The 27,932-nt window shown below is 43.7% G+C and overlaps 1 protein-coding gene across 1 annotated transcript in view; it reads right to left on the bottom strand.

Annotated features, from left to right (window-relative positions):
• LOC120528907 (zinc finger protein 721-like) overlaps positions 1-27,932 on the bottom strand; it is a 106,821-nt gene that overhangs the window by 78,797 nt on the left and 92 nt on the right. Inside the window, exons 1-3 of the mRNA XM_039752981.1 lie at positions 27,922-27,932; positions 16,375-16,917; positions 12,279-13,462 (exon numbers count right to left, since the gene is read on the bottom strand). The exon at positions 27,922-27,932 is cut by the window's right edge and continues 92 nt beyond it. Of these exons, the coding sequence (XP_039608915.1) occupies positions 12,279-13,462; positions 16,375-16,819 (1,629 nt within the window). The 5' untranslated portion in view covers positions 16,820-16,917; positions 27,922-27,932. The remainder of the gene's footprint in view (positions 1-12,278; positions 13,463-16,374; positions 16,918-27,921) is intronic.

Here is a 27,932-nt window from a genome sequence, read left to right on the forward strand (position 1 = left end):
TGTCAATATGGCGGCCATGAGAAAGGCCCATTAGTGATATGAAACCAGGTGATGCCACTTGTAAGTAATGACATCTCAACAATGACTCACAAACCAAAGGCCACATTTGCTGGAGATGTTCATGACACGATAGCTTTAGTAAAGAAATGACCTGACTCCTCTCTGACGAATGCTGGGTTTATTAGCCACAGTAGAATGGGCCCTTCTCACGGCAGCCATTTTGAAATGAAACAGTATTGCAGGCACAGGTGTCACTAATGACGTAGATGAAGCTTCTGTTCAGTTTCAGTGTAGCATAACTGGAACCTTCATTAATGTCATTACTTACACCTGTGCTTGCCCTACTATTTCATGTCAATATGGCTGCCATGAGAAGGGCCCACCTCTGTCTGTCTGTCTGTCTGTCTCTCTCTCTCTATTATATACTCAGCAAAAAAAGAAACGTCCCTTTTTCAGGACTGTGTATTTCAACAATAATGTTTTAAAAATCCAAATAACTTTACAGATCTTCATTGTAAAGGGTTTAAACAATGTTTTCCATGCATGTTCAATTAACCATAATCAATCAATTAACATGCACCTGTGGAATGGTCGTTAAGACCTTAACAGCTTACAGAAAGTAGGCATTTAAGGTCACAGTTCTAAAAACGCAGGACACTAAAGAGACTTCTCTACCGACTGTGAAAGATGCCCAGGGTCGCTGCTCATCTGCGTGAACGTGCATTAGGCATGCTGCAGGGAGGCATGAGGACTGCTGATGTGGCTAGGGCAATAAATTGCCATGTCCACACTGTGAGACGCCTGAGACAGCGCTACAGGGAGACAGGAAGGACAGCTGATCATCCTTGCAGTGGAAGACCACGTGTAACAACACCTGCACAGGATCGGTACATCCGAATATCACACCTACGTGACAGGTACAGGATGGCCACAACAACTGCCCGAGTCACACCAGGAACACACAATCCCTCCATCAGTGCTCAGACTGTCCGCAATAGGCTGAGAGAGGCTGGACTGAGGGCTTGTAGGCCTGTTGTAAGGCAGGTCCTTACCAGACATCACCAGCAACAACGCCGCCTATGGGCACAAACCCACCTTCGCTGGACCAGACAGGAGTGGTAAAAAGTGCTCTTCACTGATGAGTCACGCTTTTGTCTCATCAGGGGTGATGGACGGATTCGTGTTTATCGTCGAAGGAATGAGCGTTACACCGAGGCCTGTACCCTGGAGCGGGATCGATTTGGATCAATGGCTAGGGCCATTCCCCCCAGAAATGTCCAGAAACTTGCAGGTGCCTTGGTGGAAGAGTGGGGTAACATCTCACAGCAAGAACTGACAAATCTGGTCCAGTCCATGAGGAGGAGATGCACTGCAGTACTTCAAGCAGCTGGTGGCCACACCAGATACTGACTGGTACTTTTGATTTTGAGCCTCCCTTCATTCAGGGACACATTGTGAAACATTTTTAGTTTATGTCTTGTGGTGTTGACTGTTTTAGTGTTCATACAAATATTTACACATTAAGTTTACTGAAAGTAAAACAGTTGAAAGGCGGAGGACGTTTCTTTTTTGTTGAGTATATATATATATATATATATATATATATATATATATATATATATATATATATATATATATATATATATATATTTATTACCACAATGAATTTTAAATGAAACAACTCAGATGCAGTTGAAGTGCAGACTTTCAGATTTAATTCAGTGGGTTGAACAAAATGATTGCATAAAAATATGAGGCAACTAAAGCATTTTTTGAACACAATCCCTTCATTTCAGGGGCTCAAAAGTAATTGGACAAATTAAATAACTGGAAATCAAATGTTCATTTCTAATACTTGGTTGAAAACCCTTTGCTGGCAATGCCAGCCTGAAGTCTTGAACTCTGGACATCACCAGATGCTGGTTTCCTCCTTTTTAATGCTCTGCCAGGCCTTTACTTTCAGTTGCTGTTTGTTTGTGGGCCTTTCTGTCTGAAGTTTAGTCTTCAACAAGTGAAATGCACGCTCAGTTGGGTTAAGATCAGGTGACTGACTTGGCCATTCAAGAATTTTCCACTTCTTTGCTTTAATAAACTCCTGGGTTGCTTTGGCTGTATGTTTTGGGTCATTGTCCATCTGTATCATGAAACGCCACCCAATCATTTAGCTGGATTTGAGCAGACAGTCTGTCTCTGAACACCTCAGAATTCATTCGGCTGCTTCTGTCCTGTGTCACCTCATCAATAAACACGAGTGTCCCAGTGCCACTGGCAGCCATCACACTGCCTGACTCCACTGTGTTTTACAGATGATGTGCTATGCTTTGGATAATGAGCTGTTCCACGCCTTCTCCATACTTTTTTCTTGCCTTCATCATTCTGGTAGAGGTTGATCTTGGTTTCATCTGTCCAAAGAATGTTTTTCCAGAACTGTGTTGGCTTTTTTAGATGTTCTTTAGCAAAGTCCAATCTAGCCTTTCTATTCTTGAGGCTTATGAGTGTCTTTCACCTTGCAGTGCACCCTCTGTATTTACTGTCATGCAGTCTTCTCTTTATGGTAGACTTGGATATCATCAATACGCCGACCAAGCCCTGGAGAGTGTTGTTCACTTGGCTGGCTGTTGTGAAGGGGTTTCTCTTCACCATGGAAATGATTCTGCGATCATCCACCACTGTTGTCTTCCGTGGACGTCCAGGTCTTGTTGCGTTGCTGACTTCACCAGTGCTTGCTTTCTTTATCATGATGTACCAAACTGGAGATTTTGCCACTCGTAATATTGTAGCAATTTCTCGGATGGGTTTTTTCTGTTTTCGCAGCTTAAGGACGGATTGTTTCAGCTGCATGGAGAGCTCCTTTGACCGCATGTTGTCTGTTCACACATGCAAGCAGCACACCTCAAATCAACTCCAATCTGTTAATTGATAAGACGTAACGACGGACTTGAACACACCTGCCCATGAAATAGCCTTTGAGTCAATTGGCCAATTACTTCTGAGCCCCTGGAATGAAGGGATTGTGTTAAATGCTTTAGTTGCCTCACATTTTTATGCAATCGTTTTGTTCAACCCACTGAATTAAAGCTGAAATTCGGCACTTCAACCGAGTTCATCGGAGTTGTTTCATTTCAAATTCATTGTGATAATGTACAGAACCAAAATGAGAAAAGAGTTGTCTCTGTCCAAATATTTATGGACCTAACTGTATATAAAATCCAACATGTCTGTCTGCTTTTCACGAGAGAACTACTTAACGAATTTAGATCGGGTGTTTTTCTTCCTATAATTTGCTCAAATATTCCGGTTGATTTTGCGACTTCTCTCATCGTGCTAACTATCATAGTTTTCTTGCTGGAGTGATTTATTTGTGCTAATCCGAGAGAGAGGCTGCAGGCCGAGGGGAGTGGGAAGCGGGACGTCCGGTGTGGGGAGCCTGGCAGGTCCCTCCTCACTCACACGCCTGGCTTCATTCGAATCAGTCTGCCTCTGGCCATGTTTTCGAGTGTACCTTGCCTCCGCTTAGCTGGCGATGTTTATTGATTTTTTTATATTTTTATTACAATCCATACAAAGCAGTTTTTACAAAAAGAAAAATTAAGCTAAGAACAGATCGATCCCCACCCCTGAGAGAGAGCGCAAGCCAAGCCGCATTAAATTTTAAGGCTTGTAAACATACTTAAATTAATAAATTCTCTGTGCTTCATGAACTTATTTTAAAATATTACTGATTAGATCCTTCCAGGTTTTGAAAAAAGTCTGTACGGATCCTCTAACTGAGTATTTGATTTTTTCCAATTTCAAATAATATAACACGTCGGTTTCCCACTGACTTAAAAGAGGAGAGTTTGGGTTCTTCCAGTTTATTGATTTTAAAACTTGTGCCGCCCCCATAGTGGTGAAACAGGCCAAGCGGGGGGGACAGCTAGTTGGTGATGCCACCTGTAAGTAATGAGAGCTCAGCAAGGACTCACAAACCCAAAGGTTGCATTTTCTGGAGATGTTCATGACCTGATAAACTAGCTTTGGTAAGAAATTGGCCAATTTTAAAATAGAGGTTTTAATGCTCTTCGGATTTTAATATTTTAATCGCTCATAACATGGAATTTTTTCATTTTGGGGTTAGCATATTATTTTGTTAAAATATAGAGCTGAACAGAGTGAATTCTCTTGTGTCTATTAAGAGAGCTGAGGCTTGAGAAATGCTTTGCACACTTTGAACAGACCACCAATATGAATTCTTTTACGGTGACGAATGCCACTGCTGTGTGAGAATCTCAAATCCATCAGAGACAAGCATATGGCTTTCAGTTCAATTCAGTTTATTTATTTTTATCTAACACTCCTAAGTGGGTACAAGCGCAGAGCACTGTGCCAAGATCACAGGCAAAATGCAAATACAAACTTTTACTAATTACAAAGTATGGACAACTAATAACACAGGTTTGTCTACACTGTCAGGAAAATGAGGTAGAGCAGAATACTGAAAAGTAATGGGCGAACTACGTAGAAAACCCATTGAGTTGTTCTGAACTCCGTTTCAGTCCAGTATGAAAACTCATGTGCTTCTGAAGTTTACCTTTTTGTAAGAATCGATTCCCCACATTCAGAACACCAATGACGCTTCTCTCCGTGTGAACCCCTCCACGCCGATTTTGGCCGTTTCTGTTGCACCTCATGACTCCTCTTCTTGCAGTTTGGACAGAGCGATGGCAATTGGTGGAGACACAAGATATCCTGAAAGTTCATTTTTGATGAGTGCTGGGGCTACTCCACAAAGTGCACTGTAAGTCGAGAAGTCTTGCTTAAAAAAATCGACAAGCCAGGGTCATTTCAGGTCTACATAAAAGGATCAGAACCCGTCACATCAAAAGCACCTCAGTGTCGTCTCTTAGGCTGCTCCGTCCCTGGCTGGAGCTGACGTTCAGCGGAGTGTTGAAGATTAAGAGTTCATAAAACTTATTTTTGATGAGAAACACAGACTCCGAGAAAGGTGCAGAGGATGACTCAATCTATCATCTCTCTATTATTCATTTACAGTGAAACCTTGGGTCACGAACTTCTCGGACCACGTACATATCGGGTTACGACCAAAAAGTTCACGACCACTCACTCGGGTGATGAACAAGCCAGTTTCCCTTTCTGGTTCGTACCCGCCGATGATTTCTGCAAGGGTTCAGTCTCTCTCTGTACTGTACTTTGTTCTCAATCAGACGTGCGTGCATGCAAGGTTAGATTTTGTATAAATTGAGGATTTTTCACATTTTAATTTTTTCCCCCTGTGCTTAAAACTCATTAAGTTTTAATCTGTTGTGTGAACTCTTGCAATGTTAGTTTTCTCTGTTCAAGGTTTTCTCCGTGTTATTCAATGTGTTTACTATTATATGGTGCATTCTATGGTATAATTAACTATTTTTGTGCTTAAAAATCTTTAAAAAATTATATATTTACATACAGTTGGTACAGTCCGGAATGGATTAATTGCATTTACATACAATCCTATGGGGGAAATTAGTTCGGTTTCCACTGTAGCAAATATAATGTTGCTAAATGTTTAAAAAAATGTACATGTTAAATAAAAAAAAAATAGTAAAACATTCTAAACTAAACTACCCATCGAAAACACAAAAAATGTAGAGATATAGAAATGAAAGACCTGTGTGTGCACGGAGCTGTCTGCTCTGCTCATACTCAACCACAGTCACTAGATGGCGCTTGCATGGACGTCACTTCGGACTAGAAGAGAAAAGAGTGCAACAAACACCGCCGAGCAATAATGACGTCTCGCTAGTGACACAGATGAAGAGACACATCATCAAAACAGATCAAACACACACACACTATTAGTATATACACTCGCCTAAAGGATTATTAGGACCACCATACTAATACGGTGTTTGACCCCCTTTCGCCTTCAGAACTGCCTTCATTCTACGTGGCATTGATTCAAAAAGGTGCTGACAGCATTCTTTACAAATGTTGGCCCATATTGATAGGATAGCATCTTGCAGTTGATGGAGATTTGTGGGATGCACATCCAGGGCACGAAGCTCCCGTTCCACCACATCCCAAAGATGCTCTATTGGATTGAGATCTGGTGATTGTGGGGCCATTTTAGTACAGTGAACTCATTGTCATGTTCAAGAAACCAATTTGAAATGATTCGAGCTTTGTGACATGGTGCATTAACCTGCTGGAAGTAGCCATCAGAGGATGGGTACATGGTGGTCATGAAGGGATGGACATGGTCAGAAACAATGCTCAGGTAGCCCATGGCATTTAAACGATGCCCAATTGGCACTAAGGGGCCTAAAGTGTGCCAAGAAAACATCCCCCACACCATTACACCACCACCACCAGCCTGCACAGTGGTAACAAGGCATGATGGATCCATGTTCTCATTCTGTTTACGCCAAATTCTGACTACCATTTGAATGTCTCAACAGAAATCGAGACTCATCAGACCAGGTGACATTTTTCCAGTCTTCAACTGTCCAATTTTGGTGAGCTCGTGCAAATTGTAGCCTCTTTTTCCTATTTGTAGTGGAGATGAGTGGTACCCGGTGGGGTCTTCTGCTGTTGTAGCCCATCCGCCTCAAGGTTGTGCGTGTTGTGGCTTCACAAATGCTTTGCTGCATACCTCGGTTGTAACGAGTGGTGATTTCAGTCAAAGTAGCTCTTCTATCAGCTTGAATCAGTCGGCCCATTCATTCTCCTCTGACCTCTAGCATCAACAAGGCATTTTCACCCACAGGACTGCCGCATACTGGATGTTTTTCCCTTTTCACACCATTCTTTGTAAACCCTAGAAATGGTTGTGCGTGAAAATCCCAGTAACTGAGCAGATTGTGAAATACTCAGACCGGCCCGCCTGGCACCAACAACCATGCCACGCTCCAAATTGCTTAAATCACCTTTCTTTCCCATTCTGACATTCAGTTTGGAGTTCAGGAGATTGTCTTGACCAGGACCACACCGCTAAATGCATTGAAGCAACTGCCATGTGATTGGTTGATTAGATAATTGCATGAATGAGAAATTGAACAGGTGTTCCTAATAATCCTTTAGGTGAGTGTATATATATATATAAATATATATATATATAGTGGGTACGGAAAGTATTCAGACCCCCTTCAATTTTTCACTCTTTGTTATATTGCAGCCATTTGCTAAAATTATTTAAATTATTTTTTTCCTCATTAATGTACACACAGCACCCCATATTGACAGACAAAAAAAAAAATATTTGAAATTGTTGCAGATTTATTAAAAAAGAAAAACTGAAATATCACCTGGTCCTAAGTATTCAGACCCTTTGCTGTGACACTCATATATTTAACTCGGTGCTTTCCATTTCTTCTGATCATCCTTGAGATCACCTTCATTTGAGTCCAGCTGTGTTTGATTCTACTGACTGGACTTGATTAGCAAAGCCACACACCTGTCTGTCTATATAAGACCTTACAGCTCACAATGCACGTCAGAGCAAATGAGAATCAGGAGGTCAAAGGAACTGCCTGAAGAGCTCAGAGACAGAATTGTGGCAAGGCACAGATCTGGCCAAGGTTACAAAACATTTCTGCTGCACTTAAGGTTCCCAAAAGCACAGTGGCCTCCATAATCCTTAAATGGAAGACGTTTGGGACGACCAGAACCCTTCCTAGAGCTGGCTGTCCGCCAAGCTGAGCTACCGGGGGAGAAGAGCCTTGGTGAGAGAGGTAAAGAAGAACCCAAAGATCACTTTGGCTGAGCTCCAGAGATGCAGTCAGGAGATGGGAGAAAGTTGTAGAAAGTCAACCATCACTGCAGCCCTCCACCAGTCAGGGCTTTATGGCAGAGTGGCCTGTCGGAAGCCTCTCCTCAGTGCAAGACACATGACAGCCCACATGGAGTTTGCTAAAAGACACCTGAAGGACTCTGAGATGGTGATGAGACCAAGATAGAACTTTTTGGCCTTAATTCTAAGTGGTATGTGTGGAGACAACCAGGCACTGCTCATCACTTGTCCAATACAGTCCCCACAGTGAAGCATGGCGGTGGCAGCATCATGCTGTGGGGGTGTTTTTCAGCTGCAGGGACAGGACGACTGGTTGCAATCGAGGGAAAGATGAATGCGGCCAAGTACAGGGATATCCTGGACAAAAACCTTCTCCAGAGTGCTAAGGACCTCAGACTGGGCCGAAGGTTGACCTTCCAACAAGACAATGACCCTAAGCACACAGCTAAAATAACAAAGGAGTGGCTTCACAACAACTCTGTGACTGTTCTTGAATGGCCCAGCCAGAGCCCTGACTTAAACCCAATGGAGCATCTCTGGAGAGACCTAAAAATGGCTGTCCACCAACGTTTACCATCCAACCTGACAGAACTGGAGAGGATCTGCAAGGAGGAATGGCAGAGGATCCCCAAATCCAGGTGTGAAAAACTTGTTGCATCTTTCCCAAGAAGACTCCTGGCTGTATGAGCTCAAAAGGGGGCTTCTACTAAATACTGAGCAAAGGGTCTGAATACTTAGGACCAGGTGATATTTCAGTTTGTCTTTTTTAATAAATCTGCAACAATTTCAAAAATTCTTTTTTTTTGTCTGTCAATATGGGGTGCTGTGTGTACATTAATGGGGGGGGGAATTAATTTAAATGATTTTAGCAACTGGCTGCAATATAACAAAGAGTGAAAAATTGAAGGGGGTCTGAATACTTTCCATACCCACTGTAGATAGCAACAGTATATCTCTATATACTCATACATGAGGTGAGACACAAAAATAACTGGATTAGTAAAAAGAAAATTTTAAATTGATGAATTCCAGCATTCTGAACATTGTCACCTTCTATAGGCCACCCCTCCCGACCTCCATACGTATCTTCAATTGATCGAAACAGTGCTGGAAGTCTTCTTGCTTGAAGCTTGCCGTTTCTGTTTTCACTTCATCCAATGACCCTTCAGGTCACTTTTGATTTTCGGGAACAAGTACAAATCACAGGGAACGAATCGGGAGGATGGCCGAGGACAGGAATGTGTATGTCAGTCAAAAAACTGCTTTATGGAAAAAAAAAAGCATGGCGCGCGGGAGCATTGTCTTGTCTCACTGTTTTTACCCGACATTGTCACGGCAACTCGTGTGGCGATTGTTGTGCAAATACTGACTGGGTTATTCACAGGATATCATAAGCCGGTCGGCGGTTTGAGGGGACGTGTAGGAGGGGATATAGTTAGTTCTATGATTCACGTCCAGCCGACCTCCAGGAAAGCCCCAAGTGCAGTCCGGTTATTTTTGTGTCTCACCTTGTATACGTGTGTTAACCCCTTGTAGACGACTGTCATGAAATCACTTCAGACCACTTCCTGACTGAATGCAGCCGAGGTGGCATATGTATCCCACCAATGCCAGTCGATGCGTATTCGATACGTACCAAGGATCGTATTGGAAGCACTGGTCACGCCATCTAGCAGTCGTAGTGGAAACTACATCTGCCTGATGGAAGCAAAGTGTTGGCGTGGCTATGCACATGGATTTTGGCTACTAATTTTGAGAAAGTGTCCAAATTTGAGGTACGTTGTGGTAAGAAAAAAATATACACCAGCTTATTGTTTGGTTGTGTGCTATATTCAAATTAACAATCTCTACTTAGTTTCGACAAAGTGTAATTGCAGACCGCAGTACCTATGAGGTCAGCCATGTAAAGCCCCAACATCAAGAAACGCCCCCAATGTCCGTCATGTAACACCCATCACGTTAGACTATGATTAGCATTAGGGCCCCATTACACGATGGTTAAGATTAGGGTTGTAGGAGGGTTATCTGACTCAAAGGGCGTTTTGCGACCGATGCTGTGGGCATTTCCTGATCTACAGTTGTGCTTGAAAGTTTGTGAACCTTTTAGAATTTTCTAGATTTCTGCATAAATATGACCTAAAACATCAGATTTTCACTCAAGTCCTAAAAGTAGATAAAGAGAAACCAGTTAAACAAATGAGACAAAATATTATACTTGGTCATTTATTGAGGAAAAGGTTTGAATATTACAGATTTGTGAGTGGCAAAAGTATGTGAACCTCTCGGATGATCAGTTAGTTTGAAGGTGAGGTGTCAGGTGTTCTCAATCAATGGGATGCCAATCAGGTGTGAGTGGGCACCCTGTGTCATTTAAAGAACAGGATCTATCAAAGTCTGCTCTTCACAACACACGTTTGTGGAAGTGTATCATGACACGAACAAAGGAGATTTCTGAGGACCTCACAAAAAGAGTTGTTGATGCTCATCAGGCTGGAAAAGGTTACCAAACCATCTCTAAAGAGTTTGGACTCCACCAATCCACAGTCAGACAGATTGTGTACAAATGGAGGAAATTCAAGACCATTGTTACCCTCCCCAGGAGTGGTCGACCAACAAAGATCACTCCAAGAGCAAGGCATGTAATAGTCGGCGAGGTCACAAAGGACCCCAGGGTAACTTCTAAGCAACTGAAGGCCTCTCTCACATTGGCTAATGTTCATGTTCATGAGTCCACCATCAGGAGAACACTGAACAACAATGGTGTGCATGGCAGGGTTGCAAGGAGAAAGCCACTGCTCTCCAAAAAACATTGCTGCTCGTCTGCAGTTTGCTAAAGATCACGTGGACAAACCAGAAGGCTATTAGAAGAATGTTTTGTGGACGGAGGAGACCAAAATAGAACTTTTTGGTTTAAATGAAAAGCGTTATGTTTGGAGAAAGGAAAACACTGCATTCCAGCATAAGAACCTTATCCCATCTGTGAAACATGGTGGTGGTAGTATCATGGTTTGGGCCTGTTTTGCTGCATCTGGGCCAGGATGGCTTGCCTTCATTGATGGAACAATGAATTCTGAATTATATCAGAGAATTCTAAAGGAAAATGTCAGGACATCTGTCCATGAACTGAATCTCAAGAGAAGGTGGGTCATGCAGCAAGACAACGACCCTAAGCACACAAGTCGTTCTACCAAAGAATGGTTAAAGAAGAATAAAGTGAATATTCTGGAATGGCCAAGTCAAAGTCCTGACCTTAATCCAATCGAAATGTTGTGGAAGGACCTGAAGAGAGCAGTTCATGTGAGGAAACCCACCAACATCCCAGAGTTGAAGCTGTTCTGTACGGAGGAATGGGCGAAAATTCCTCCAAGCCGGTGTGCAGGAATGATCAGAAGTTACCGGAAAAGTTTAGTTGCAGTTATTGGGGGGTCACACCAGATACTGAAAGCAAAGGTTTACATACTTTTGCCACTCACAAATATGTAATATTCGATCATTTTCCTCAATAAATAAATGACCAAGTATAATATTTTTGCCTCATTTGTTTAACTGGTTTCTCTTCATCTACTTTTAGGAAATGAGTGAAAATCTGATGATGTTTTAGGTCATATTTATGCAGAAATGTAGAAACTTCTAAAGGGTTCACAATCTTTCAAGCACAACTGTATGTCATTGGTACTGCAGGCTGCAGCTAAACACTTCTTCTTAATTCAGCATCTGCTTGACAGCAAAAACACAAATAAAAATATCTTTTTTTATATAATTGTAAATAAATTTAAGCAACAAGGGGTTAATTCTTATTTCTCCCTCCTAATTTGTTACATGCTGGTATATCCCTAGCTCCATTTGCACCCAGCTCTACATTACTTTTAGTTTACCATCCACCATCTTGTATTTCAGGTTCGCGAGTTGATCACTTTTTTTACCTTCAGCCTGTCACTGGTTAATACATCTTTCGTACTTTGTATAACTTCTTTTCAGAGGCCTGTTTTGAAGTACATGGATTCTGAGCCTATGCCTTTCATGGTGAGTAAAGCTGTCTGTCCACAATCCCTTCAGCCATTGGGGTAACACTCTCTCTGCACAGACGGGGTCTTAGTCGATGCGCGTTGCTAACATAGCAAACGTTAATTATTACTTGCTAATCAGCTGCTTAAAAGTCCACTACCGTCTCTGATACATGTTCTTCTGTTTTACAACAATTTAATAAAAAGCAGCCCCATATTACACCAAAGATCCCATTAGAGTCACATTTCTGAGTCACAGGTATTCAATCTGAAGAAACTGCACTCTCCTTTGTGTGTTTCTGAGACGTGTTGTCGACGATCAGTTGTCAGGGCGACTTTAAATTTCATGAGTGCACAAATAATCTTGGATTGCCTAAACCAATCTAGAGTTAATGAGAAATACTTTGCATTTGAAGAAAGGCTTATTCAAGAGGCACTTATTCATCCAAGTCTCAATTTCATATGTGCACTTCGTGGTGTACCCACCCCACTCTGGCGCAGTTTCATTTGTTCTTTTTGTCAGCTGGCTCAGTTCGGATTCTTTTCGCTCTAGTGTGAATGTTTACATGGTAGTTAAGGCTTCTTCTGTGTGAAAATCGTTTACCACACTCAGAACAGCAAAACGGCTTCTCTCCAGTGTGAAGACGCTTATGCTGCCAAAAACATCCATGGTTAGCGAACTGTTTGCCACATTCAGAACAGTGATATGGCTTTTCTCCTGTATGAATCCGCGAGTGCTGCCTAAGGTAGTTACTGATAGTGAATCCTTTACCACATTCAGAACACACGTAAAGCTTCACTCCTGTGTGGATTTGTTTGTGCTGGCGAAGAGTGCTTCTGTCGGAGAATCGTTTGCCGCATTCCAAACAGCAAAAAGGCTTCTCTCCTGTGTGAATTTGAGTGTGCCTCTGAAGTTCACTACTATGAAAGAATCTTTTGCCACATTCTGAACAACAGTGAGGTTTATCTCCAGTGTGAATTTTGACATGAATCCGTAGGCTGCTTTTTTGTGTGAACCGTTTGCCACATTCAGTACAACAAAAAGGCTTCTCTCCACTGTGAATTCTTAAGTGGTCACGGAAATGACCTAAAATTGAGAATCCTTTACCACATTCAGAACAGCAGTAAGGTTTATCTCCAGTGTGAATTTTTGTATGACTCTGAAGACCGCTGTTTTGGGAAAAGCTTTTGCCGCATTCGGCACAGCTGTATGGCTTTTCTCCAGTATGAATGCGGATGTGCCGCTGGAGATCACGGTTACTGAAGAATCGTTTGCCACACTCTGCACAGCAGTGGGGTTTTTCTCCAGTATGGATTTTTTTATGTCTGTGTAGACTGCTCCTCTGTGAAAATAGTTTCCCACATTCAGCACAGGCGTATGACTTCTGAACTGCACGGATCGACTTATTATTACAGTCGGATTTGCTTTTCAAACTTTTCCCACGTTCTGGACTGGTGTGTAAGGCCTCTTGATTTGAAGTACATACTTGTTGTTGATCACTGTTGATAGCGTCACTCCGTCTCAGTCTGGAATCAGGAAGAGAACTGCACTGCAAAGATTCTGCTGTCAAACTCTCCAATCCTCTTGTTGATTTCTTCTTCTTCTCCTTGTCCTGTCGGCATTGAAGTCTACCCTGAAGGGAAGGCTGCACAAATGAAGGTGGGGAGAAGCTGTGGCCCTCCTGCATATCTGCAATAATGCAAAGAGTTTAGTTAATTTCTAATCAAGACAGAAAAGGGTATGTGTTAGACTGGTTGGTGTTGTTGCCTCACCCTCAGTTTCATTCCTTCTCTGCCCAATGTTTTTGCGGACTTTGCTTTTCGCCTCCCGTCTGTTCAGTTTCTCCATGTTCCTCTCACATCCAGCTCAGGTGTCTATTGTGTTAATCACAATCTGCTGTGACCGAGTGTGGATGTGTGTGCCTACGGTGAAGTGACATCCATTCTCAGTTTGAGATCTGCTTCACTTCAAAAGCTGCCTGTGACACAACTGAAGAAAATGGAGGTGCGGGATCTGACAAGTAGACATGATGAAGCAAGGCTTTTATGTGGATTCAGCCAAACCCCTCCATGTTAGGTGGCCCCCACACTAATTTTCACTGCTCTTGCCGACTCCTGTTTTCTTGCTGTTCTGCTCATTTCTGTCCTTCTCATTTTTAACAGGACCCTGGAGTGGACTTATCATCAATGATGGATTCCATCCCTAGAACTTTGATTTATTCCTCCATAACTATTCACATTCCACCACAATGCACTGTGTAACTGATAGAGGCTGACCAATAGTATCTGGAATCTGGCTGGTCTGTCTATTTACCTATTTTCTGCAGTCTCAGGGGTTCAGCATCCTGATGTCCATGTGGACTCTGTGTGGCAGCATAACTCATCGTCAGGAGGCTCCTGTTCTTATTGCAGTTCTTAGAAAATGTGAAAGCCATAGCTGGACTGGTAAACTGGTGCAATGTGTGTGTTGGAGGGGGTGAAGGGGCCCAAGATGGACTGGACTGGCAGCTGCTACATCCCTGATATCTGCTGTTGCTACTCCTTCTCTGTGTGGGACAATGAATTGAATTAACAGTGATGGAGAATATTTTGAGATGTTATCTACATATTTAAGTCCTAAATGCACACTGAATCGCTGAACTTTCCCCACATATTTAGTATGTGTATTGTAAAAGACACCATATGGGGACAGGGATCCCGACCAGTGCTGTGTTGGGATCCTTACCTGGCTGAGACACCAATGGTGTGGAAGGCCAGTTAAAGGCAGTTTGCTTGGGGCATTGTCTTCCTCAAGGCGCAAGATGGCAACTTCCCTGGGTTACGGCATCACTACAGATTCCCACAGGGCACGTTTGTTAGCTCAGCCCTGTTGGATTCCAGGGGTGCTACCAGGGGGAGCAGAAGGGACTACTTTGTTGGGATGCAGCCTCACCCAGAAGTTCTCCCAAGCCAAAATTTTGGGACACCAGAAGTGCTTCCAGGTTTTACATGAAAGAAGCTTCCCACCTCAAAACGTAGCGTCAGAATTGGGAGAAAGAAGACAAAGCTTGCTGGAGGTGTGGAGGAGAGATGACGGTGTTTCTGGAAGTGACAGAGTATTTTACGTTGTGTGGGAAAACGCTTATGTGTAAGAGCTTCACACAATTGAAGCTTTTGTATTCAGAGCAAGCTTATGTATAAGCCTTTGTGTCGGGAGTTTGGGGGGCTGCAGTGCCCCACAAACCCGGGAACCACAGTATATTCAGTGCTTTAAAAAAATCCCACTTCAGAGTAAACATCCACCTGTGTGAGGATGTGAGTCTGTGGACACAATTAGCACAGACAAATCACTCTATTTGAATTGCAATGGGCACAGCATTAGAAGATCACAGAAGAGTTTGGGCTAAAATCACTCTAATAGATTTTAGCTTCATAGATGGTGTGGCAGTTGGCCGGGGAGCCCCTTCAGCATATGTTCTGCGGGAGCAAGCATGGGAGACCCAATACCTCCCCCTGGATGCTAGATGGCAGCCTCCCTGGGTTGCAGGGCTTCATGGGAGTTGGAGTTTGGTGCAGCCCTGTTGGGTTCCACAGGGGGGTGCTGCTGGGCCCTTGTCGGTAGTATTTTCGCCACACCCGGGACTCGGCAATCAAGCACCTGGAGCACTTCCGGGCGCCTAATAAAAGGAGCCAGCGGCCACCACTCGGGGCCAGAGTCGGGTGGAGGAGGACGACAAGGTTGCCTGGGAGGAGTGGTGGAGGAAGAGTGTGGTGCTTTAGTTTATTTGGTGTGCTTTGGGACGGTGTTAGGGCCGAGGGACACGGGGAAGACGTGGACCTCGGCTGAAGAAAATAAAATCATTTTTGTTGATTTTAACGTGCCTCCGTTGTCAGTCTGTGTTGGGTTAGGCGCATATATAGCACCTTTTAACACAATGCAATGCCTTTTTGATTTTTGTACACATTTGTGTCCTAATTGAAGCACAACTGATGAAAATATGTATTCTAAGAAGATATCCATCCATCATCCAACCCACTATATCCTAATTCGAGGGTCGCAGGGGTCTGCTGGAGCCAATCCCAACCAACACAGGGCGCAAGGTAGGAAACAAACCCTGGGCATGGCGCCAGCCCACCACAGGGCACACCCACACACCAAGCACACACTAGGGACAATTTAGGATCACCAATCCTAACCTAACCTGCATGTCTTTGGACTGTGGGAGGAAACCCACACAGACCAGGGGAGAACATGCAAACTCCATGGAGGGAGGACCCGGGAAGCAAACCCAGGTTACCTAACTGCGAGGCAGCAACACTACCATTGCACTACTGTGCCACCCCCTAGGAAGATATGCTTGTTTAAACTAATTAAAAATAATATTAGTGATGCGTTACAGCTAAAATGTCAGTTTTGCATGGGAAAGTCACATACTAAACACTTCCAGTCTTTTGAGTTTACACAAACCTCTACAATTTGTTTTTTGTTTTGTACTCGAGTAGATGGTCTCTGTTTGTGCATCCCACCCTCATGTCCGCCTACTAAAACATCAAAACAAACACAGGTAGAATCTGTAACTATCCTCCGTTACACTCTCTTTTACGATTATTCATATGACTTACTTAGCCGCACACTTTGCTGGTCTCCTTCTCTTCCGTTTCCTTCAATCATTTTTTCATCAAACTCAGATAATTCAGACTTCAGTTCCACAGAGTTCTGCTGGGCAGCCAGTTGTCTCGTGTTATGAAGCCAGAGCTGTAAGCTGGAATGAGATTCTTCAGAAAACTCCTGTTTCAAACTACTTTCAGTTTCAAGGTGTTGCTGTTTAAGACTAACCGAGAAATCTTCCAGATCCTCGACTTTAACTTCAACAACCCCCACCTTGCACTCCTCCTCTTTAAAAATGGGAATTCTTTCTTCACATTCCTCCACTTTCACACACACATCCTCTGGTGTACCCCATTCACAGTCCTCCTCTTTAATGAGCTTCAGCCTTCCATCTGTGCCACCCTCTTTGACGGAGGCCATGCTCTGTGGCAAACACTTCTCTTCCCCAAGTGTCTGCATTTTCTCTTCTAAGTCTCCTTTCTCAAGTGGACTGCCTGGAGACCATTAAACACCTCACTGCGAGGACATCAGAACTAGAAAGGAGGTTCTTTTTGAATCTGGCAAAAGAGAAGATACATCATTACTTCATAGAGTCACCTAAGGTAACGTGACCACGTTTCAGTTTTTAACAAATACAAAAAACTACCAATGTTTTATGTGAGAAGTGGCATGCTTCAAAAGCCCCACCCAACCCCAGAACCCTCCATCATCAATCTAAGAAGCACTCAACAGGTTTGTGGTGAAAACCTATTTGATAAAAGAGACAAAGCCAAGGACAGGGAGAGGGAAGAAAGTTCAGAAATTCAGCCTTTTCACTTGGAATCCTCTCAAATTGGCAGCAGAGGTCTACTCAGATCTGGTCAAAATGTAACAGAGACAGATCCTGAGTCTGGATCTGACCTAAACTCAATTCAAAGAGACATGGACTGTGACATGTTGAAATGTCACATTCCAGTTACTGTGCATCCAGAAAGTATTCACAGCGCATCACTTTTTCCACATCTTGTTATGTTACAGCCTTATTCCAAAATGGATTCAATTCATTTTTTTCCTCGGAATTCTACACACAACACCCCATAATGGCAACATGAAAAAACCTTACTTGAGGTTTTTGCCAATTTATTAAAAATACAAAAACTGAGAAATCCCATGTCCATAAGTATTCCCAGCCTTTGCTCAATACTTTGTCGATGCACCTTTGGCAGCAATTCCAGCCTCAAGTCTTTTTGAATGTGATGCCACAAGCTTGGCACACCTATCCTTGGCCAGTTTCGCCCATTCCTCTTTGCAGCACCTCTCAAGCTCCATCAGGTTGGATGGGAAGCGTCAGTGCACAGCCATTTTAAGATCTCTCCAGAGATGTTCAATCGGATTCAAGTCTGGGCCACTCAAGGACATTCACAGAGTTGTCCTGAAGCCACTCCTTTGATATCTTGGTTGTGTGCTTAGGATCGTTGTCCTGCTGAAAGATGAACTGTCGCCCCAGTCTGAGGTCAAGAGCACTCTGGAGCAGGTTTTCATCCAGGATGTCTCTGTCCATTGCTGCAGTCATCTTTCCTTTTATCCTGACTAGTCTCCCAGTTTCATCACAACAGCATGATGCTGCCACCACCATGCTTCACTGTAGGGATGGTATTGGCCTGGTGATGAGCGGTGCCTGGTTTCCTCCAAACGTGACGCCTGGCATTCACACCAAAGTGTTCAATCTTTGTCTCATCAGACCAGAGAATTTTGTTTCTCATGGTCTGAGAGTCCTTCAGGTGCCTTTTGGCAAACTCCAGGCGGGCTGCCATGTGCCTTTTACTAAGGAGTGGCTTCCGTCTGGCCACTCTACCATACAGGCCTGATTGGTGGATTGCTGCAGAGATGGTTGTCCTTCTGGAAGGTTCTCTTCTCTCCACAGAGGACATCTGGAGCTCTGACAGAGTGACCATCGGGTTCTTGGTCACCTCCCTGACTAAGGCCCTTCTCCCCCGATCGCTCACTTTAGATGGCCGGCCAGCTCTAGAAAGAGTCCTGGTGGTTTCGAACTTCTTCCACTTACAGATGATGGAGGCCACTGTGCTCATTGGGACCTTCACAGCAGCAGACATGTTTTTGTAACCTTCCCCAGATTTGTGCCTCATCCTGTCTCGGAGGTCTACAGACAATTCCTTTGACTTCATGCTTGGTTTGTGCTCTGACATGAACTGTCAACTGTGGGACCTTCTATAGACAGGTGTGTGCCTTTCCAAATCATGTCACATCAACTGAATTTACCACAGGTGGACTCCAATGAAGCTGCAGAAACATCTCAAGGATGATCAGGGGAAACAGGATGGACCTGAGCTCAATTTGGAGCTTCATGGCAAAGGCTGTGATTACTTATGGACATGTGCTTTCTCAGTTTTTTTATTTTTAATAAATTGGCAAAAATCTCAAGTAAACTCTTTTCACGTTGACATTATGGGGTGTTGTGTGTAGAATTCTGAGGAAAAAAATGAATTTAATCCATTTTTGAATAAGGCTGTAACATAACAAAATGTGGAAAAAGTGATGTGCTGTGAATACTTTCCAGATGCACTGTAAAAGAAGAAGAATTGCCATCACCCAATTATCTTAGGCTGACTTTACTTTAGATTAAAATATCATCAGTCGGGCAACTTAGAAGGCTGTATTGCACCAGTGGCAAGGGGTCCAGCACACCAGGTGGGGGCGCCATACGGGACCACTGCAGTAACAGTAAACTGATTCTTGGGGTAGGTTGCTATTACTTGGCCAACTTAAACGGACTTCACTCAAAACAAATTGTTTTTATGGCTTCACGTATCCATTTCTAGCGGAACTCATTTAACTCTTTCAGGGCGGATGTCGACATTTGCCAAAATTCAGGGGTAGAGGACGGCAATCGGCTGTAAACTGTGACAAAACTCGCCCCTTACCTTTTAGTTCGACTCCCTTTACTAGAAGGAAAGTTAAGTAGCTTTGCTGATTTTTAACCTCAATGCCCAGCGCTTGCATTCGGAGCAAAGAGCAAACAACCTCAAAAATGGCAACGGACATCTGGCGAGAGACCAAAGCGAATGTGCAAATTAAAATACTCCGTGGACGTTTCACGTATTATCGCTAAATGGCACTCTGACTTGTCGGACTCTGATTTTGATGCATGAGATCTGGAGATGGAGTTATGGAAACGAACGTGAGGTACCGACATCAGCTGACGGTGGTGCTGAACACGTTCGTGTAGCCGATACGCCTACAGCAGCGTTCACCGGAGAGGACCACCACTTACGATGGCAAGAGGTACAAACCAGATTGCATCTCACTGCCGCCCACCTGCTGTGTGAAGACAGCCAGCCCACCGTGAATACCTGCTGGCCATCGAGGCGCCCCTACACAGTCAGCCATGGTCGCCAGATGTCGAAAAAGGCGCCAACAGCAGCCACAGCACACAGCGACAGACATTTTCTGCTGATTTATGTGTGAAACCAGTGCTTTGTGTGCTTTTCAGAAAACTGAGTGCTTTGGAAAAAATATTCAGTCCTCAAAGATTTAAAGTTCTTGGATGTCACCTTAAGAAGTATAATTTGCATACAAACAATATGAACAGATTTCATTGCTTTAATTAAAAGCACCATTTCTAGGGTTTATTGCCATTACCCAAGGAGGAGCTGTGGTATTGTATGAGGAAGTCGGGAGTGGCAGAGAAGTATGTAAGAGTGGCACAGGATATGTACGAGGGAAGGCAGACAGTGGTGAGGTAATTAAGAGCACCATTTACAGAAATCATTTTGAGGGCGTAGTGCCATTCACCCAATAATCTTCGGTTTGACTCAAAATGAATATCTTATTTTAAGATTGAAAGAGTGATTTTTGATGAAAATGTGTCGTGGCTCAGCTACTTTAAGTTCGATTCGGCGGGTTTTCAGTCTTTACGCATCCGGTACTAGCGCGGCCGAAATCGTTCGTTTCGTCGGTTGTTATGGGAACGAGGGTGCATTTATGTTCATAAAACCCAAATGAATTTGATTGGCCATCACGGGAGGAAGCAGTGTTGACACATCACTTTTTTAGGGGGTAAGTAGGATTTCACATAGAACTTTGTTTTGCAGAGAAATTTCCAGAATGTTTGAGCAGTTTTTGAGCTCTTGTTGGGAACAAAAAAGCCTTATTAGCATAAGTTGATCTCATTTGCATTGAGTGGCCACCGTTTCTGTAAAGATATTGCAGAGGTTGTTTTTTTTAGCAATCGTCATACATTTGTCTAACCTCCGAGAAAGATAAAGGACTGGACAGAGCAGATGGCTTTGAGCGGGTTTGAGTACGACACTCCACAAATTTACTGCCCACCCTGACAGCACATGAGCAGCCCTTTCTGCTTGTGGTGACAGGAGAGGATTTAACAAGTGTGAGGGACACCACACAGGACCTGGCATCCCATCTGCAGCTGATCTGGGGTCCTTACCCAACTGGGATGCCAGTGACATGGAAGGACAGGGGAAGATCATTTCTTTATGGGACTGTCGCCCCAAGCATGCTAGGTGGCAGTGTCACTGGGTGGAGGCACTTTAGTAGATGCCCAGGGGGCAGGTTGGGAACTGTAGTTCTTTAGACCAGCCCTGTTGGGATGAACAGGTGACACCTGGAGGCACTGAAGAGATTGATGTGCCCTGCTTTGTGGGGTTTCAACATCACTCCTGAGCCACGGTCTCGGAACACAGGAAGTACTCCCGGCCTTTTCCTAAAAGAAGCCAGAAGTCGGGAGGAGGAAGACAAAGCTTCCTGGAGGAGCGGAAGAAAGGCGACAAAGTATTGTGGAGTGCAGAAACTGAGTGTGGTTGAGGTGTGGGAAAGGCTTCTGTGGAAGAGTTTCACACAATTAAAGCCCTTTATTCATTAGCAAACTTGTGTCTAAGCCTTTGTGCCGGGAGTTTGGAGAACTGCAGAGCCCCCTGGGGACCACATAGGTTAATTACCTACATGTGATTGGCTACTTGATCATTTCATTTAATAAAACTGTTGGCATTCTTAGCAAACCTGTCAAAGAAACGTGTTTGCAAGATGAGGATATCACCCTCCATCTCAGAGACAGACAATGGCCCTCAACTTTCTGTCAAGAGTTTACCACTTCCAACAGGTCAGTGTAAGCCCTCATTTACCACAGACCACTGGAGTGGTGGAATGAGCTGTATGAAGAGTTAAACACATCCCCAAACAAAAGGATTCTTTTCTGGAATTACTGAATTATAAAGCTACTCCCCTCCCTGCAAATGACTTCAGCCCAGCACAGTGAATACCTGAAGACACTCCGCGCTATTCTGGAAAACACTTACTGCTACAATATCCAGATCTAAAATCAGGTTCAACCTCATGAAAAAAGAGCGAAAGCCAAGTACAAGCGCTAACAGGCACGAAAAGGCTGTGTGGTGCAGTTGTTAAGGCGTTGGACTTCAAAACCTGAGGTGATGGGTTCAAATTCCAACACTGACACTGTGCGAGTCACAGCACCTGCCTGTGCTCCAACTGGAAGAAGGAAAGAAATGTAACCAAATGTACTGCAAATGTTGCAGGTTGCTTTGGATAAAAGGTGTCTGCCTAATAAATAAATCTGTAAATGCTAATATGACCAATGTCGAAATACTAACAATGGTGATGGGGTCCTGGGGAAACTGGACAAACAGCAGGGATGGACGACACCTGCAAAGGTAAGCCAACAGTACGGCACATCACAATATTGTCCGATTCTGAGAGAGACAGATCAGCATTCTTCACCAGAACAGGAGACACTTGTGTCTACCGGAGAGGAACAGGATATATGGACATGAGAAAAACAAGACATACCCAGAGTCCTGTGTGCAGTTTTGGTCTCCAGACTACATAAAGTACTAACAGTAGCAGTGCGGAGGAGGAGGAGGAAGAAGAAGAAGCAGCAGCAGCAGCAGCAGGGGGGAGAATTGTGAGAAAACCCTCCTGGTATAAAGACTTCATTCATGTTAAGGTCAAAAATAAAGAAATATTTCTCAGGAGATTTTTTTGGTAACCAGCAGTTGATCTAAACAATGACTTCTCTTTAAATGGGACACAGATAAATACTAGAAACGATGGTCAATATTTTGTTGAGAGAGAAAGATAGAAGACTATATGGAACTATACGATAGAGAGATAAACAGATATGAATGGCAATACAGTAATCCCTCGTTTATCACAGGAGATTGGTTCCAAGGCCGGCCGCAATAACTGAATTTCAGCAAAGTAGGGACACCATATTTATTTAATTATTTAACGTGTATTTGGATGTTTTTAAACCCTCCCTGTACGGTTTAAAACCCACCCTTTACTCTATTAATAACAGGGCCAACTGTTAAGCAATATGAAATCAGTAGATAAGTTTACAGTTCCTGTATAGCGAAGTACACGTACTTATATATGACGTGATGATGGCGATGAATATGCTGTGCAGTAAAAATGAGGACGATGAAGGTGATGATGACTTTTACTGCGCAGCCGATGACTGTATTTTACGTCTCTTCAGACGGCGGTGCCATTTCCTGGGGCACCTCTTCCACGATTTCCGAAGGTGTATCCGTAGTAGTAGTAGGAACTGGCTCTTTTTTGCGAGGCTGCAAAAACATTGTGATCGGCAGTTGCTGCCGCTGCTTCTTTTTCCGGTTGAAGCGCAGCTTGTAGGCGGTCATGACGTCGTCGACCTTGTTGCAAAATTGGACAGATCGAACCATATCGTCGCCCCATTCCTGTGACCGCTCTTGCAGATCCTTAGCCAGTCTGCAGCCACAGCCACGAACGTTCTCCCTTTCTTCAACACATATATCCAGAAGTTTCACCTTCTCAGCGATCGTCATCATTCTTCATTGGCGTTTAGGCTCAGCACCAGCCTTGGAAGAAGGAGCACATTTGGGAGTCATTGCAGGGGGTGAAAATTGAAGCGAAGTTCAACACAAAGAAACCACAAAAAAAAATCACACACAGTACAGTTAAAGTAAACCGCTCGGCGAGAAAGCTTGAAGCAAAATGGCCGTGGCATAGAAACAAGTGGAGGTGCTGTGGGATCTGGGCATCAGTAAAAGCACCAATCACGGGCCCGATTAGAAAGCATCGTCTCCCTCCCATGTACCAATCATAGCCCGTGTTACAACGCACTTAGTCACCGAACTTATTTTGTTGTTCTTAGACTAGGAAATACTACTACTATATTTAAAAACCCACAAAGTCGTGAATCGGCGAAAAGTGAACCGCGAAGTGGCGAGGGATTACTGTATATGAATGACAGACAGACAGACGTGAAAGGCACTATAAGATAGATAGATAGATAGATAGATAGATAGACAGATAGACGTGAAAGGCACTATAAGATAGACAGACAGACAGACAGACAGACGTGAAAGGCACTATTAGATAGATAGATAGATAGATAGATAGATAGATAGATAGATAGATAGATAGATAGATAGATAGATAGATAGATAGATAGACGTGAAAGGCACTATTAGATAGATAGATAGATAGATAGATAGATAGATAGATAGATAGATAGATAGATAGACAGATGGATGGATGTGAAAGGCACTAATAGATAGATATAGATAGACAGACAGACAGACAGATGGATGTGAAAGGCACTATTAGATAGACAGACAGACAGACAGATAGATACTGTATATCTTATAGTGCCTTTCACATCCATCTGTCTGTCTGTCTATCTGTCTAACAGACAGACATGAAATCCTCTATATGATGACAGAGAGAGAGAGAGATACTTTACTATCTGATAGACAGACAAACAGACAGATAGACGTGAAAGGCACTATATGACAGAGAAATAGACGTGAAAGGCAATACATAAGAGATAGACATGAAAGGACCTATATGACTGATAGACAGACAGATGGATGTGAAAGGCACTATTTAATAGATAGATAGATCAGAAAGGTACTATATAATAGATAAATAGATATGAAATTCACTATATGATGACAGAGAGAGAGAGATATTTTACTATCTGATAGACCAGGTATGTCAAACACCCGGCCAACCAACAGAAATCTGTGCGGCCCACATGACAGATCCTAGTTAGCGCTAAACTTGTACAAAATGATTACTATTGTTTGTGATTGAATCATTCTGCATCTTCGGCGTTACTTATTGCCTTTTCTTACTTCCGCCTTCTGACAAAAGCGCGTTTTCCCACGGCATTATGGGACCGGAAACATCATCTGCTAGTATAGTTGTAAAGTAAAGTTAATGAGCCGCGACGCCGCAACTGAAGTGCTAGGCTGCAGCAGCCTGGCAGGGTACACTACTGGCTGGGCTGCTGAGACTGGCCACTGGGCAGAACTGACCACCACGAGTAGTAATAACTTGCATATTTTCACGTAATTGAGCGTGAGATCGACAGGCAGATCGGTGCGGCGTCCGCAGTGATGCGGGCTCTGCCTCAGTCTGTCACGGTGAAAAAGGAGCTGAGCCATGAGGCAAAGCTCTCAATTTACCAGTCGATCTACGCTCCTACCCTCACCTATGGTCATGAGCTGTGGGTAGTGACCGAAAGAACGAGATCGCGAATACAAGTGGCTGAAATGAGTTTCCTCCGCAGGGTGTCTGGGCTTTCCCTTAAAGATAAGGTGAGAAGCTCAGAGTAGAGCCGCTACTCCTCCGCATCGAGAGGAGTCAGATGAGGTGGCTCGGGCATCTGATCAGGATACCTCCTGGATGCCTCCCTGGTGAGGTGTTCCGGGCACATCTAACTGGGAGAAGGCCTCGGGGAAGACCCAGGACACGCTGGAGAGACTATGTCTCCCGGCTGGCCTGGGAACGCCTTGGGATTCCCCTGGAAGAGCTAGAAGAAGTGGCCGGGGAGAGTGAAGTCTGGGCATCTCTGCTCAAGCTAGTGATGGGTCATCCTTGAACGATTTGTTCATTTTCAACGAATCTTTAATGTGACTCGGGAAGAACAAGTCGTCTCGTGGGAGTGATTTGTTCAGTCGCGCATGCGCAGTTGCACAACTTCTTATAGTTTCTGTATTGGAATTGATTCACCCGTTTCGAGTCTTCGGGTTTTTTCCGAGTCGTTCGTTCATCACATGACAGCCCCATAAGCTTAACCAACTCAGTCTGAGCCGGAAACAGAATTGAACAAAATGACTCGAAAAAAGATTCGTTCATTTTGCTGAACGAGACTCAAAGGTCCGAGTCGGTAAAATGATAGGAACTTCCCATCACTTAGCTCAAGCTGCTGCCCCCGCGACCCGATCTCGGACAAGCCAAAGAAGATGAATATTTTCACTTTTTTTGCTCTAGTTTAATGTCATTTTGTGCTAGTATTGTAACGAACAGTTAGTGCAGACTACAGCTGAAGATCTGAAGTGGACGCGAGAAGTTGAGTTGTTTATTAACACATTTTTGTGATTTTGAGTTTGGAAAATTAGTGTAGGTTGGGGGCTTTTTGCATATCGGCTTATTTTCCAATATTAACTTTGAGGTAAACTTTGATTTTTGGAGGATTTGTTTTCCAACTTGAATTGCTGAACAATGAATTCAGTGAGCGTTTTTGTGATTTCAGTTCACACCAACAGGACTTTGTGCCGTTTACGTCACCATACTCTTACAACGTTGAGAATGCGCCCGAGAACATCCAAATGGAGTTGACTGAACTGCCGTCAGATTCTGTTCTGAAGGCAAAATACAATGAAGTTGGCGTGCCAGGCTTGTATGCTTACCTGCCACCCTCGTATGTGCAGATCCGTAAGTTGGCATCGAGAGTACTTTCTATGTTCGGAAGCACTTCCCTTTGTGAGCAATTGTTTTCATTAATGAAAGCTACCAAAACCCCACATCGCTCGAGACTTCCTGTCGAGCGCCTTTCATCCCTCATAAAAGTTGCAGCTGCACAAGATTGACGAACTGGTTACTAATAAGAGATGCCAAGTGTCCGGACAAAAGAAATAGATCTCACACTGTAAGACTCCTATATAAAGGACCTAGCTAGGAGGCTAAGACTCTAATTGGACGCTGTTGTACGGACATTGTATGGAAATAAATTGATTTTCTTTAAACTTTAAGGGTTACATATTTTAAAGTATTTAGTATTGGAAAGAAAGCCACAGTAACTCTGTATAACAGTATTTGTCACAGTGCGGCCCGCTGACGTACGTATGGCAGTCAAAGCGGCCCACCAATGGTAGCGAGTTTGAAATGCCAGTGATAGATAGACAGACAGACAGACAGACAGACATGAAAGACACTATGATAGATTGTCTGTCTGTCTATCATATAGTGCCTTTCACATCTGTCTGTCTATCATATAGTGCCTTTCACCTCTCTCAGACAGACAGACAGACAGAGAGAAGTGAAAGGCACTATATGATAGATAGACATACAGACGTGAAAGGCACTATGAAAGACAGACAGACAGAGGTGAAAGGCACTATATGATAGATAGATAGACAGACAGACGTGAAAGGCACTATATGATAGACAGACAGACTTGAAAGGCACTATATGATAGACAGACAGACTTGAAAGGCACTATATGATTGATAGACAAACAGACAGACAGAGAGAGGTGAAAGGTATTATATGATGACAGACAGACAGAAAGAAGTGAAAGGCACTATATGAATGACAGACAGACAGACGTGAAAGGCACTATATGATAGATAGACTTTACTATCCGATATACAGACAGATAGATATACTGTAGCTAAACACATCTTTTAGTAAATCCCCATATTTCACTCCTCAAAGGAGTGCAGATGTCCTGTGATGGACTATTTTACTGCGCAGTTATACCTCTGCATATGCGCGATTTGTGCAGCTGGCGCGTATGCCTAACGTGTCAGTCAGCAGCAGCTCGTTCGTCGAGGCCTCTTTGTTGTATAAATCTGCTTGTTAGTGAACTCATCAACTACTTTCTCGTCTCCTTAATTTCGTTGAACTTTGCACCACGGTCAGTATAAAATATCAGAATAAAGCTGTTCAAACGACAGTCGCCACTTTCTCCGCTTTTACAGACGAGTCGGACCGCTTCGGGCGCCCCCGACTTTGATACCCACCGAGTCAGACTACAATATCATGTTTGTAAACGCTATCATTATTTATGTATTTATTGAATGCATGGCAAAATGTATACAGTGCCAAGATGTCTATGTCACAGCCTTGCGGCCCCTTCACTCTCTTAGACCTTTGGGTTTAACCCGGCCGTGTCCGCTAGCCCCCGTGTCATTTCCTCCGGGACTCTTATTTGCATTACAGCCGCTACTTGAGACACCGAGTGTGTAAAACTTGGATTTTTGAGAATTCTTCCGCACCCTCAACTCGGACTGAATGACGAGCGCGAATGGGACGAGTGAGCGACTTACACGGCAGTCTGGACCTTCGCCGTGAAAGGGACAGTGGAAGTGTGGGGCGGGTGCCGTGTATTCCTAAAACTATCGGACTTGTGCAGACTGCCCCGATTCTCTTTTTTCAGTCTTCTCGGGTTATCGCACCCACACGGCCGTAGTTTTTCCGCCTCCCCAACATTCCTGCTCTCCTCTCCTTTCCCACCCGGTATTCCCAGTGCTTACCGACACTCTTA

Source organism: Polypterus senegalus, chromosome 4 (assembly GCF_016835505.1).
Source record: "Polypterus senegalus isolate Bchr_013 chromosome 4, ASM1683550v1, whole genome shotgun sequence".
Classification (NCBI taxonomy): domain Eukaryota; kingdom Metazoa; phylum Chordata; class Cladistia; order Polypteriformes; family Polypteridae; genus Polypterus; species Polypterus senegalus.